We start from the raw sequence: 14,110 nt of genomic DNA on the forward strand, positions 1-14,110 counted from the left end.
AATCACTTGAACCTGGGAGGTGGAGGTTGCAGCGATCCGAGATCGCACCACTGCACTCCAGCCTGGGTGATAAAGCCAGACCCCGCCTCAAAAAGAAAGAAAGAAAACTAGCCACCTAAACCAACCTACACATTCAGATGAGGCTTTTTGGAGGACATGATGAAGAGAGAAATAAAGAAAGTATCTAGGCTGAAGGAGCGGTCCAACCTCCAGCTACCTGGCATAGAGTCAGTGCAGACGAAGACCTGATGGGAACTCAGCAGAGTGGATTCCTAGGAAGAGGGTGAGAACTGCAACCAGGTGAACCAAGACTAGGGAAACTGCTTCTGATTTTGCACAGGGGATAAGATCCAGCCCCTGGGCGGGGGGCGGTGAATAACAACAACTACACATCATGTAAGTGCCCTGGGAACCCCTTAGTGCAAGGGGAGCTATAATCCTACCAGAACACTCTGGATTTATACATGTGTCCACACAAGACCTTCCTTGTGGATTAAGACATTATAACAGCAATTTGAGAAAGAAGGTGGCTCAGGGGACATTAACCCACACAGCGCAGACAGGAAATCCTGAGCGGTTTATCATTTGGTCAGTAAGAAGCCATCAGAAAGTCATGAAAGTCTAGAATCAGTGGCTTGCTCACCAGCTGTAAAGGAGATAATCATGAAGTAGGGATCAGTAATTAGTAATTATCAGAGATCAATAATTAGTAATTTGACAGAGATTTACCAGGGAAGAACCAAAATTCCCCACCTCTGAAGGGTGGCTGGGGGAATATGTCTAAAGATCTGTGTCTAAAGATTACTGTGTCTAAAGATCCTCCTGGCTCCTTTTAGCCACATTTGACATATTAATCATCTTCTTACATACAAACGTACACTTGAATGACCCCTCTAGAGTCATTTAAGGGCAGGCTAGGGCCATTTTTAGTATGCTGAAGAACAGAGCACTCTCCCAGGCTGAGGGATTGTGGATGGTCCCAGAGACTCCAGTGGTCCAGGAAGTGGAAATTCCTCACCCATGACACTTACTTTCCTCCCAGGATTGGAGGACAAAAGAGAACAAGAAAAATATGGAGAAAATATGAAGAAAAAACAAAAGAATGTGACAATTCTTGTTCCCAATTTTGAAGCAACTTCATATATGCCTTAAAACAAAGAAGACAACATAAAACTATAAAAAGGTATCAAAAACCCCACAATAAGGCTTTTCTGATTACTAGGGGAAATGGCAGTTTTAACCAAGGTCAGAAAGTACCCTGAAAATGAAAGGGATATTGGTGTGGTTTGGATATGGTTGCTGAGATCCCACCACTGCACTCCAGCCTGGGCAACAGAGTGAGACCCTGTCTCCAACAACAACAACAAAAAGTGTAATCCTTTTTATTTAACTTGGACTTGATGAAACTCTAAGAATTCTTGTGTTGTTGTTCATGAGGGATAATTGTCTTCTTTTCTTGCAATGTCTGATTTGGGGACCAAAGCAATGCTGGCCTCAGAGACAGAACTGAGTATTCTTTCCTCTTATATTTCATGTGAGCGGTTGTGTAGAATTAGTATTATTTCCTTAAACATGTGGCAACATTTACCACTAAACCTACCTACGTCTACCGTTTTCTTTGTGATAACACATCTTTCATAGAGCTATGTAGGTTTTCCATTTCTTCCTAAGTAAACTAATCTGTATCTTTTAAGGAATCTGCATTGCTTTCATCTAAACTGTCAAAGGTATTCCTAGAAGTTGTTCATAATAGTCTCTTATTGTTTTAATATCTGTACAATCTGTAGTGAAGCTACCTAATTTCTGACATTGGTAATCTATCTTTTCTTCTGATCAGTCTAAATAGAATTTTCTTGAGCTTCTCAAAGAACTAGCTTTTGGTTAATTAATTGTCTGTATTTTCTTTTTCTAATGTCTGATTTCTGCTCTACTTGCATGATTTCCCCTTCTCTGTGTACATTTTTAATTTGCTCTTTTTTTTTTTTCTAGTTTCTTAAAGTAGAAGCTGAGGTCACTGATTTGAGACCTTTTTTCTAACACAGGCATTGAGCCCTATAAATTCCCCTCAGTACTGCTTTACTTGCATCACAGGATACAAAGTTGACACAAAAGTCAACTGTATTTCTATACACCAGCAATGAACAAGTGGAAACCAAAAATCAGAAAAACAAAACCATTTACAACAGCTCCAAGAAAATAAATAGTTACAAATCTAAGAAAATATGTACAGGATCTGTATGCTGAAACTATAAAATGCTGAAGAAACTAAACATGCAAATAAATGGAGAGACACGTCATGTTCACAGATTAAAAGACGATCATAAATATGTTCATTCTCCCCAAACTTATCTATAGATTTAATGCAATTCCAATCAAAATCCCAGCAGGACTTTTGTAGATAAGCTAACCTTAAAATTTAAATGGAAAGGTAACACTGATACAATAGTCAAAATAATTTTAAAAGAAAAATAAAATTGGAAGAATTATATTACCAGATTTTAATACTTATTACAAAGCTATAGTCATCTTGATTTATGTGGTATTGGCAAAAGGAGAGAGGTACAGATCAATGGGAGAAAACAAAAAGTCTAGAAATAGACCCATACCAATATGGCTAACTCCTGGCAAAGATATAAAAGAAATTCAGCAGAGAAAGGATAGTCTTTCTAACAAATGGTGCTAGAACAATTAGACATCCATCCATATGCTCCTAAACACAAACAAAAAACATAAACTTCATACTTAAAGAAAAGTTAACTCAAAATAGATCATAAATCTAAATGTAACATGTAAAATAAAAAACATTTAGAAGAAAACAAAGGAGAATTAAGACCTAGGACTAGACAATGGTTTCTTAGACATGACAAAAAAACACACTCTATTTTTAAAATTTAATTAATTGGACTTCATCAAATTAAAATTTTTGTTCTGTGAAAAGCACTGGTAAGTAAACAAAAAGCTGGGCTAGGCATGGCAGCTCATGCCTACAATCTCAGCACTTTGGGAGGCCAAGGCAGAAGGATCGCTTCAGACCAGGAGTTTCAGACCAGCCTGGCCAATGTAGCAAGACCTCATCTCTACAAAAAAAAAATTTTTTTTTAAGACAAGCTACAGATTGGGAGAAAATACTGCAAAGCATGTATCTGACAACATATTTGTATCCATAATATGTAAAGATTCTTAAACCCAACGGTAACATAACAATCCAATTTTAAGATGAACAAAAGATTTGAACTCTTCACCAAAGATATACAGATGACAGAAATGTACATGAAAAGATGTTCACCATCAGCCATTAGGGAAATTCAAGTTAAAGCCATGATTAGATATCCGTACACACCTATTTGCATGGCTAAAATAAGAAACAGACAATACCAAGTGTTGATAAATATGCAGACCAATTGCAATTACCTTTCTGCTGAATAATAACTTTTTCTTAAACACACTATGTAAAGATGCTTTAAGTGATATTTTGATATTGTGGTTTTAGACAGACACACTCGCCAGTTTACTCAGTACAAGTGTCTAGTCAGAGAATATCGGGAAAAAATTTGAACTGCACAACATATTTGAACAAACCATAAAACGCTTTTCTTGGCATGGGTAGAAACTTCCAGACTTCCATCTATTGTGTTCACTATTTCCTCATTTTTAAAAGTATTCTTGGATTTAGGCTTTATTTTGTCCTTAAGCAGAACTTCTGTAAAAGTTCAAATAGTAAAACATTTTCAGCTTTGCATGGATGGGCCTCTGCTGCACAACTTAACACTGCCCTCAGAGCAGAGCAACTGGAGACAACAGGTAAAGAAATGGGCATTTCTATCGCTTGTGTTTCGATAAAACTTTAAAGAACCGACTGTGGCTGGATTTGGCCCACAGGCCATAGTTTGGCAACCCCGGGCTAGAGTAGCAGATGTATGCATTCAGAAGGCAGCAGCAGACAGCTCACAGGCAGGACCACAGCCAGCTTTCATTGGCGCTAAGCATTTAATTGGCAGCTGCCTGGTTTTGCTGGGGAAATATCTCGCTGCTTGCAAGCACTGGTCCCAAGGTGGTCTCAAGGGATACCCCTTTTCTACTCAGACCTCATGCTTCACCAGCACACAGATGTTCTCAAGTCCATTTGTACCTGTGCAGCAAGGGTGGAGCCTGGGGAATAGAGAGGGTAAGGGACTAAGTGGCAGGGCTGTGTCAAGACACAGGTCTTTCCCAATGAGCAACTTTCCCGTTACAAACAGGGAGCACCCCAAAAAACAGGGAGGAGCTCCACCTGCCCCATCGTGACAGTAACTGAAGTGTTCCTCAGGGGTTATCCAGGCAGTGGAACCACCCACTGCAGCAGCATCTCCGAGGGCGGGTGTCTGCACCCGGTGATCCTGAGGCACGCCGCAGGTGATGGAACAGTACCTTGGTCCTGCAGGCCACCGGTGGCCCAAGACACACCGCTACAGGGCCAGGGCTGAGGCGCCCAGTCTTCACGGTATCAACAGCAGGCTTGAAGGAATATACTTTATTAATCTACCTCCCAAACACTAAAATGCCAAAGACTAAAACGCTAACATTCAGCTAAATTAAAACAACTATTTACAGAGCACTGTCTGCAGGTCATGTAGGGCTGGGCCCGGTTCTTCCCCACCCACCCACCCAGCCCATCCTCCAAAGAGGCCTGGGGCCACCTGCCACCTGCAGCAGAAACACCCAGCACAGAGGACGTTTATATACACCTGGCCGAGCCCTCCACAATGGCATGCCAAGAAGGAGGTCAACAGACCAAGACAGAGACCGACAGACAGATAGATAGACATAGATAAGAGGTGAGGCTGCTAAGAAAGACGCAGGCCAGCCTCAGTGCTTCTTCAGGCTGTAGGCCAGGCTGCTGGGGACCCTGGCGCCCTGCAGAGGCGGTGAGTTCCAGACAGCAGAGCTGGTGCGCTTGTGATAGCGGGGCTTGCTCTTCTTGAAGATATCCTCCAAGTCCAGCGGGAGAATGGCTCCAAAGAGTTCCAGAAGGTTCGGTGGGTGGTAGTACTGGTGAATGATGGCCTGGCTGAGCGGGGTGCCTACAGGAGTCGACAGATCAGACACTGCCTTGGGGCTCTCCATGAACCTCCCCATCCCCTGCCCCGCAAAGAGCCCTTTCACCCTCTCCAGCCTCCCTACAGAGAGCTCTGTCACCCTCTTCAGCCCTGCCCCTGCCTGTACCACCATCAAACCCAGAGAACGCCCTTGTGTCACATCCTTCCTACCGTCCTCTGGCAGCTTAACCTGTACAAGGTCCTCGAGAGCTTGCATGAGCCGGGCACTCCTTGAACCTGTCCCGACCACCACCTGGGAGGCAGGTTCTGTATTCTCCCATTCAGCAGATTTGCCTAAAGGCATACAGCTAACAATGGCAGAGCCTATGTGTGAAGACAAGCCAAGCTCGAGAGCTTAAGCATAGGATGCCATCCTCGACCACCCTGGCCAGCTGCTTCTCATAGACCCCACAGGCCCTGGCACAATACTGAGGGGCCTCTGGGCAGTGGATGTGGGAGCGCACAGTCCTGACAACGGGGCTGAGGAAGACCCAGGGGATCAGGAGGCCAGACATGCACCAGCACTTGCTCAGCACCAGGTGCGGCTCTAAGGGCCAGCCGTGAGCTCACTCATGTCACTCTCAATACAACTCCTCAGCTGGGTCTTGCCATCACCCCCCTTTCACAGATGAGGAAACTATTTAAGTAAGCTGTTCAAAGTCACCTCCGATTAGGTGGCTTTGCAAGCAATCTGGCTTCTGCTCACTGCCATCTCCCAAACAACTTGACACTAGCAGTTAAGAGGCTTAAAGCACATGCCAGTTACGGTAGGGTTCAGATGAGGTGAAACTCACAAAAACAAGTTTCTGCAGAGTGCCTACCAGCTATAGGATTCTAGGCCCTTCCCTCTGGGACGTCTGCGCCCTTCCCTGACTTCCAGCTCAGCAAACACTGCAAGGCACCCATGGTACCCACCGGCCCTATCCACTCTGGCAGCACCCACTGCTAGCACCTACCCTGCTCACTCAAGCTGGCCTTGCACTCAGGCCTGAGGCACTGCAGTCACGCTCACCCACGTTCTTGTTTAATGCTGGGGCCTGTAAACTCCAGGTCAGATCCTACTCAAGTGCCTCGCGCACTCCTCAGGGTCTTTCCTGCCTCCCCCAGCTGGCCAGAGGCCCCAGGCTCCAGCTTGGTGTTCTACCTAAACCCTTTCCCATTCTAGCTCTGTCCCTGCCCCAGGTGGCTTACTTGGGTCCAAGTCTCTTCAGCCTGGCTGGATGTGACTCTAAGGAGGGGCCCAGTCCAAGTCAGGACACCCAGCAGCATATGCCGTGCCCGAGGCCAGTGCAATTTCATATATTTTTTTGAGAACAAAGGAACCCAACCTCATAGGTCTGGTCCTCAGGAGAGCACAATGACCACAGGGTGCCCCACTCTCCCCTGGGCACATGCATGCCCAAGGCCAGAGCCTCGAGCCGCCAACTCAAGCACACAGCAGCCTCCCAACACCATAGCAGCCAACCCACTACTTCCAGGGCCCTCAAGGTGAGGACCAGGGAGGGCCTGAGTCTCCCAGGGAGCTGTGGGCTTTGCTTACCTCGGGCCCAGTTGGGGATGGGCTTCCGGGGATGGGCCTCATCATCGGTGGAGTCGTCGCTATTCAGATCCATCCCGTAGTTATCTGGGTTGATCTTGGGAGGGGCCCTGCGCCCTTGTGGAGTCATCTGATATGAGGTACAAGCTGGAGACTGGAAAAACAAATGTGGCCATCAGCTCCCTCCGCGGCATTCCAGTCTCTCACCACCGAGGAGCACTGGGGCACTGCTCACCTCCTCCCATTTCACAGGAGAAACAAAAGGTGCAGGATCACTTTTTTTTCTTTTTTTGAGGCAGAATCTCACTGTCGCCCAGACTGGAGTGCAGTGGTGTGATCTCGGCTCACTGCAACCTCCACCTCCCAGGTTCAAGAGATTCTCATGCCTCAGCTTTCCCAAGTAGATGGATTACAGGTGTGTATCACCACACCCGGCTCATTTTTTGTATGTTTAGTAAGGGACTGGGTTTCACCATGTTGACCAGGCTGGTCTCGAACTCGTGACCTCAAGTAATCCGCCTGCCTTGGCCTTCAATATGCTGGGATTACAGGCGAGAACCACTGCACCAGGCCTAGTTTTAATTTTAAAAAGTCACAGAACACACACTACTCTGTGCCCCCTTTTTTCATGCTAAGGTGTATTGCAAACTTTCTTCCAGGCCAGTGTGTCTAGAATCCTCCTGGGAACCGCTCAGGAGACTCCAGGATTTGCAACTTAACCATCCATTGTTGACAGATACCATACTAACTTCCAAGTTTTCCGCATCTTAACTGTGCTGCAATGAAAACATTATGTTTTGTTTGGTAACAGCACTGAAGTGAAAATAGATCAAATGCTCATCAAGAGGAGCCGGCTGAATTCCAGCACAATGAAGGTACACGGCCCTCAAAACTAAGCAATTTACCTGTGCTGAAACAGACAGATGTCTACAACATGCCTAGCAAAAAAAAAAACCGTAGGGGTGGGGGGCTGGAAATCAAGCCACCAAATGGTAAGTGCCCATTTTAAATATGTGTGTATATGGGTGAAAAAGAGAGACAGAGAATATCTGTGTGTGTTAAAAGGGTTACATATGCAAAAATCTACAAGGATATACAATGGGCTTAGTAGAGTTTTCCTGAGGGTCCCTTGTCTTAAAACTTTATACTCTTTTATAAGGTTTAGTTCCTTTTTATCCCCCACCTCAACAAATTCTACTTTTAGAATAACAAAGAATACAAAAAATAGTAAAAACAACTGGGCCAAGTGTATCTGTCCTTTTCCTTAGGGGCCTAGCGTAGCCTGTGCCTCTAGCTACTGGGAAGAGAATAATCAGACTGGGCCCCCCCGCCCGAGGGCCTCTCCACTGGGGCCCAGGCTGCACCTGCACGTCCACAGTCACGTTCAGGGCCTTGCTGACCCCTGCTGCCTCCTTGGCTTTCTTCTCTTGCTCCTCCTGCAGCTGCCGCTCAGCCAGACGCTGCTGCTCTTCCTGGAACCAGGCGGCAATGGGGTGTTAGGGAGCTGTGCAGGTGCCCTTCCCTCCCCTCCCTTTCCTTCCCCTCCCTAGGCAGCCCCTGCCGCAGGAGTCTAGACCAGCCCACAGCTCAGGGCAGACCCCAGGGGAGCCCGCAACCCAGCTCCCCTCACCTTCTTCTTCTTCTCCTCCAGTTCCCTCTGCAGCCGCTCCTTCTGCAGCCTCAGGGCCTTCTCCCGCTCCTGCAGCTCCCTGAGGACCCAGCAAGAGCCTGTTAGGACAGGAAGTGGAGCCCCAGCCCAAGCCCTGTTCCCATCCCTGCTGAGGAAGCCAGCCCAGCCAGCAGAACACACCTTAGACGGTGGGATTGCCGAATGGGCAACCAGCTTAGAGCCAAGAGCTGCGCTTTTGCCCCGGAGGCTAGAAGTGTGCACACCTGAGGGTGCAGGGAACAGAAGCTGAAGCCCAACATTTGGCCCCCACTTTTCCTTGTAACTTAGGTCTCTGAGCCTCATAACACTTTTATACAATGGAGACCAGAACACACTTCCTCCAGGGTCAACACAAGAATCAAATGGGATGATCCACAATACCCCTAATTATCTTAACCCTCAGGGCAGACACCGGCTCCAAGCATGAACAAGCATGAACAAGCATGAACAAGGGGCTGTGGATGAGTTCTGGAGTCACCGCCACAACACACTGGCTCACAACTTTGAACACATCATTTAACCTCTCTGGACCTGTTTCTCCCTGTGTGAAGTGGAGCTGCTGGCTCCCATGCCACCATGGGCTTCAGCTGAGGACTAAACAAGGAAACAGGTGTAAAGCATGCAGCTGGGGTAACCCACCAAAGCTGCCAACACTGTGACTATCACACCGCCACCCTCAAAGCCCCCTGCCCTGCCCAGCACCCTGCAAGTCTCAAACCACATTAGCCGTACCCTACGCCTTCCCAGACTCTGACCAGAGGACCATGGACAGCTTTGTCTCCGTCAAGCAGCCCTGACGCAGTGCAGCCCTCTGGCTGTGACTTCTCACTGCTCTGATAAGCCTGAAGCCACCCACAAAGATGGACACGGAAAAAAAGTGCTACCCGGTGTTTCCCAGGAGGTAGAGAGGGAGAGGGAACAGCTACGGGGCCTGCGTGTCTCACACACACGAGCCTCGTGCTCTACTGCGCGCGCAGACGCAGGATCCCACGTATCTCCCGACCAACAGTGAGTGTGGCTTTTCCTCCTTGGCATCCCCACGACTCCCAGAACAACCAGGCTCAGGGCAGGCCCTGGACAAATGCCCGTAAAACTAAACATGTCTGTTGTACAGAGACCACTGCATCTGCACAGCTGAAAGATCTCAGGGCTCCTGGGTCCACGGTTCCCAAGGCAGGAGAATAGTCTGAAAATATCTGAGTTATCGTCCTCACCAGGGGAGACACATTTAGTGGGGACAGGGGCCAAGGATGCCAAACACTTGCAATGTAACACAAAGATCTCTCCTGCCCAAAATGCCCACGGTGGCCCTGCTGAGAAATATCAGCTCATCCTCTGAGCACCACACCTGCCAGTTACAAAAAGACACCAAAGAGGTCAGCACACGCAGCTGGACGCAGAACCAAGCCAAGCCCTAAGCAAGCCCACCCATCACTCCTTGGATCGCCCATAGCCAATGGGGAGTGTATTCCGGTGGACCACTAGCTGTAGGCCCCTGGGTTTGGTGCGAAGGAAAGCACCTGCAAACCCTCGCATGCAGGTGGGGCTGTGTCCAGGCAAGGGCCCCATCGTCTCTCTTCCACACACACGGAGGGCAGGCAGACGGGCCAGCAGGTCCCTCACCTCTCGGCCTGGAGCCGCTCCTGCTCCCGCCGACGCTCCTGCTCTGCCAGCTGCCGCTCCTGCTCGCGCCGCTCCTGCTCGCGCCGCTCCTGCTCCCGCTGCTCCGCCAGCCGCTTAGCCTCGGCCGCCTTCCGCAGCCGCTCCTGCTCCTCCTCCTTCTTCTTCTGCAGCAGCTCTTGGTGCCGCCGCTCTTCCTCCTCCTGAAACGGAGAGCAAGGTCGGGTGCTGTGGCTGGGCCAGGGCCAGAGGCAGGACAGCAGCCCCACTCGCCCGAAGCCCAGGTGCCCCTCCTATCAGCCACCAGCACGGACAACACAGGAATGGTGCCGTGGGACATCCCGGGCAAGGCTCTGCCAGAACCACCAGCAGCAGCCTGAAAAGGCATCTCGTGACAGCCGCTGCTGCTGTAGATTTAGCAGAAAGGAACCTCGGAGCCAAACGCACCAGCTGTGAAACAACGGGCAAGCATTTAAACCCTCTGGCCTGTCTCCTCGTCTATAAAACGGAGACCGCAGGTATTCCTACACTTCATGGGGTTGCTGGATTTATAGGCACAAGACACTTAGAACAGTGCCTAGCACACAGTAAATACCTGAACTTGGTGACTAGTCACATAAGCCCTAATGACGGACTTGCCTTCTCTAGAGTCCTAAGACTGACTGGGACGAGCTGGGTCCTTACTCTTATAGGCAGAACAGTCAGAGAATGGACCGTAACAGCAATTGCATAGAACGCTCAGCAGGCGTCAGACCCTACTGAGCATTTTAGACATTAACACATTTAACCCTCACTGTTACTTGAAGGCATGGAAGCAGAGAGGTCAAGCAGCCTGCACAAGGTCGCACAGCTAATAAATGGCAGAGTTGAGATAGGCAGTCTGGCTCCAAGTATGAGCACTTAACCCTCAAACTACTGCTGCTACAGAAGATGAGAGGCAGGTTCTGGTCACCATCCCCGCCCTGGAGGCTTCTGGGAAACCTCCTTCTTGGCATGAAGCAACAAGATGGTCTGGGTCAACCCCACAAGGCGGGGTGCACCCAACAGGGCCCCATGGTGCTGAGACGGTGCCCACCCCGCCCACCTCCTCCCTGAGGCCCACCTGCGCTCGCACCTGCTGCAGCCACCTGAGCCTACGCGCCTCCTCCTCCTGCTTCCTGCGCGCCTCCACCTCCTCCATCTTCTTGGCCGCCGCCTTCTTCTTGGCCTTCTCCTCCGCCAGCCGCTCCTCCTTGGCCTGCAGAGCCCACCCACACGTGCCCATTGGAGCACCCACATCCAATCCTGCAGAGTGGGGCCCAGAACTCTGCGTGACAGGCCCCACCTGCCCCTGCACACCTGGCTTGTTCCCACCGCCCAGGGAGAGGACACCAGAAGCCGGTCCTGCCTGAGTGTCAGATCCGACTCACAAAGGGCTGCCAGGGAAGCCCTCGGCTGAGCTCAGAGTGGACTCCAGGGCCTGTGGGGCAGGCAGGAGTTGGGTACAGGGGTACAGTGACAAATCAGCAATTTCCTGAGGGGTCCAGTCCTAACCCTTGGGCTAAGTCTGAATTGCCTGGGTCCCCCAGAGCCCAGGCTCCCACCTTCTCAGTCTTCTCGTCGATCTGAGCAAACTTCTGCTCAATCTGCTTCTTCTTTTCCTCCTTCATCTGCTCCACCCGCTCGCGGGCCTGCAGCACCTTACGGAGGCGTTCCTCACGCTTCCTGCAGGGCACAGGACAGTCAGGGGGAGCCCCGCCACGGCTGGGGCAGGCCACGGTCCAGGGAGCCAGGCCACTTACAGCTTCACCTCCTCCAGCCGCCGCCGCTTGTCCTCCTCCACCTTCTGCCTGCGCAGCTGCTCGGCCTCCTCCTTCCGCCGCAGGTTCTCCAGGCGCTGCCGCTCCTTCTCCTGGGGTGGCGGGGAGCGAGGGAGATGGGACATGAGCAAGGACAACCCGCCACCCAGCCCCAAAAGCTGCCCACAGTCCCCAGCAGCCTGTGGCCATGTGGGTGGCAGCATCAGAATGCTTCTTAGGCAGAGGTATCCCCAGTGTGGCTCCAATAGCACCCAGGCCAAGACCCGCAGCTCCCGTCTTTCCTCCCAGGAGCACTCAGCTGCCTCACAGGGTCCTGAGCCACAGTGCCCTCAACTGAGCCAAGTTTTGGGCAGCACAAAAGTCAGGCTCCAAATAGGATTTATGCTGACGACAACTACATAAACTGTGCATTGAAAACGAAAATGCAGGATGAGCTTGGAAGGGTGAGGAGCAGAAAGGCAGCTCTCCCAGTCACGGTGAATGTTGCAGTAAGGGGGCGGTGCAGACGCAAGGGCTAACTTACGACTATCATGCTTTATAACATCCATACTATATGTATACATATTTTTTTGTGTATATGAACTATTTCATAATAGTTGAAAAAAATAAAAGGAAATACTGTCAAATCCTAACAGAGGTTACTATAGTCTAGTGAGACGGATTAGGAATGGTATTAATTTTCTTTTATTTTCCAAACTTCCTGTGACACGGCTATGCTTTTTTTTGGAGACAGAGTCTGCTCTGTCACCCAGGCTGGAGTGCAATGGCACGATCTCGGCTCACTGCAACCTCCACCTCCCAGGTTCAAGCGATTCTCGTGCCTCAGCCTCCCAAGCAGCTGGAACTGCAGGCATGTGCCACCACACCCAGCTAATTTTTATATTTTTAGTAGAGGCGGGGTTTCACTATGTTGGCCAGGCTGGTCCTGAACTCCTGACCTCAAGGGATCCACCCGCCTTGGCCTCCCAAAGTGCTGGGATTACAGGCATAAGCCACCATGTCCAGCTGGCTATGTTCATTTTTAAGGCAACTTTTAAAAAGTACTCGTTGGCTGACAAGCTGATTGATGCTGGCACCCCCTCCTGGGCAGACACAGAAAGCCCCAGGGGCACAGCCACAGCAATGGGCAGCCAGCAGGGATGGGCAGGGGCTCTAAGCCTTCCCTGGCCCAGGACAAGGCTGGTGCTTTCCCCTTGAACAGTCTGGGGCTGGGTGGAGGCTGAGACCCAGAGTGACACCCACACCCATCACCCTACCCTGGCTCCCAGTAGACGCCCACCTTTGGACACAGTGTCCAATAGCGACCCGCTCTTCCTGTACTGGTTACTATTGATTTCTCCTTGGCTTCTGAGCCTAACTGGAGGAGCACTCTCACCTAGAAATCTGGCTCCAAGGTAATACCATCCTCCCAAAGGCGGAGAGAAGGGGTCCCAGTAACGGGTAAGATGGAGTAGACACACTCCACCTCTCTCTCCCACTGAACGCGGCTACAAAACCTGGACAGAATGCAAGGAGCGGCTACTTGAGGCCTCTAAAACTAAAGAGGAGCAGGCAGATGGGGAAGAAGACCAGACTTGGAAGCACCAGCCAACCAGCAGTGAGTTCCCCAATGTTTTCCTCCAGCCTAACTCAATACAGCCTGGAACTCCAAAGGAGTCACTGGGGCGTGGACAGAAAGAATTCTAGTCCTGACTCAGGCAGCAGAAAGGGAGTATCTAATGCTCAGAGAAGGCAGAAACCCCATTTTTGTTTTTTCTCTTTTCTTCTTTGCCTTGTGCCTCAGCCCATAAGCAGTCCTATGGCAACCAGAGGCAGCAGCAGTTAAAGAAAGCTGCCAAGTCAAAATTCGAGGGAGGAGCTGTGAACCCAAAAGTGTGGCCCAAACCCTGCGTGTTGCTCTTCTGTCTGTGCCCCTGCCAGGTGACCCTGGACAGAGAAAGCTGCCGAGTCAAAACTCAAAGGAGGAGCTGTGATCCCAAAAGTGTGGGCCAAATCCTGTGTGTTTTTCTTTCTCTGTCCCCCTGGCAGGTGGCCCTGGACACAGTCGTAGAAGCAGGCAAAGCAGAACAAGGTAACTAAAGCACCAGCTTCCCAGCTGGAGGACAGAAAAGGGAGTCCCAGAGGAGATCAGGAAAATGATACTGCAGGGAATTGACAAACGAATAGGCTCAGCTCAAGCTGCAGATGCTAGGATCTCACCCTAATTATCCCAGCAAAGGCTGAGAACTAAACTAACAGACCACCTTCCAGGTCCCAGGCTGACTGCTGACTGGCACACACACCCGGGAAAAGTCCAAACAGCACTGCCATCTTCAAAATCGAGACTAACATTGGAACCACAGTCCCCAGAAGGCAGATGGGAACCTGCAGCCTAAACCTAACCAGGTCAATTGCTGCTAAATTGCAATGC

General features: G+C 50.0%; 1 protein-coding gene across 5 annotated transcripts in view; it reads right to left on the bottom strand.

Moving 5' to 3' along the window:
- Nucleotides 1-1,284: 1,284 nt before the first annotated feature.
- The window catches only part of INCEN (inner centromere protein), a 30,883-nt gene continuing 18,057 nt past the window's right edge, over nucleotides 1,285-14,110 (bottom strand). For 2 of the 5 annotated variants that reach the window (XM_011720427.2, XM_011720426.2), the window contains exons 12-19: nucleotides 11,683-11,792; nucleotides 11,485-11,605; nucleotides 11,004-11,138; nucleotides 9,905-10,104; nucleotides 8,243-8,321; nucleotides 7,977-8,084; nucleotides 6,616-6,766; nucleotides 1,285-5,060 (exon numbers count right to left, since the gene is read on the bottom strand). In XM_011720427.2, coding sequence (XP_011718729.2) covers nucleotides 4,846-5,060; nucleotides 6,616-6,766; nucleotides 7,977-8,084; nucleotides 8,243-8,321; nucleotides 9,905-10,104; nucleotides 11,004-11,138; nucleotides 11,485-11,605; nucleotides 11,683-11,792 — 1,119 coding nt within the window. In that variant the 3' untranslated portion in view covers nucleotides 1,285-4,845. The remainder of the gene's footprint in view (nucleotides 5,061-6,615; nucleotides 6,767-7,976; nucleotides 8,085-8,242; nucleotides 8,322-9,904; nucleotides 10,105-11,003; nucleotides 11,139-11,484; nucleotides 11,606-11,682; nucleotides 11,793-14,110) is intronic. The other 3 variants (XM_011720429.2, XM_011720428.2, XM_011720430.3) reach the window with 3 other exon arrangements.

Source organism: Macaca nemestrina, chromosome 12 (assembly GCF_043159975.1).
Source record: "Macaca nemestrina isolate mMacNem1 chromosome 12, mMacNem.hap1, whole genome shotgun sequence".
In the NCBI taxonomy this organism is placed as follows: Eukaryota; Metazoa; Chordata; class Mammalia; order Primates; family Cercopithecidae; genus Macaca; species Macaca nemestrina.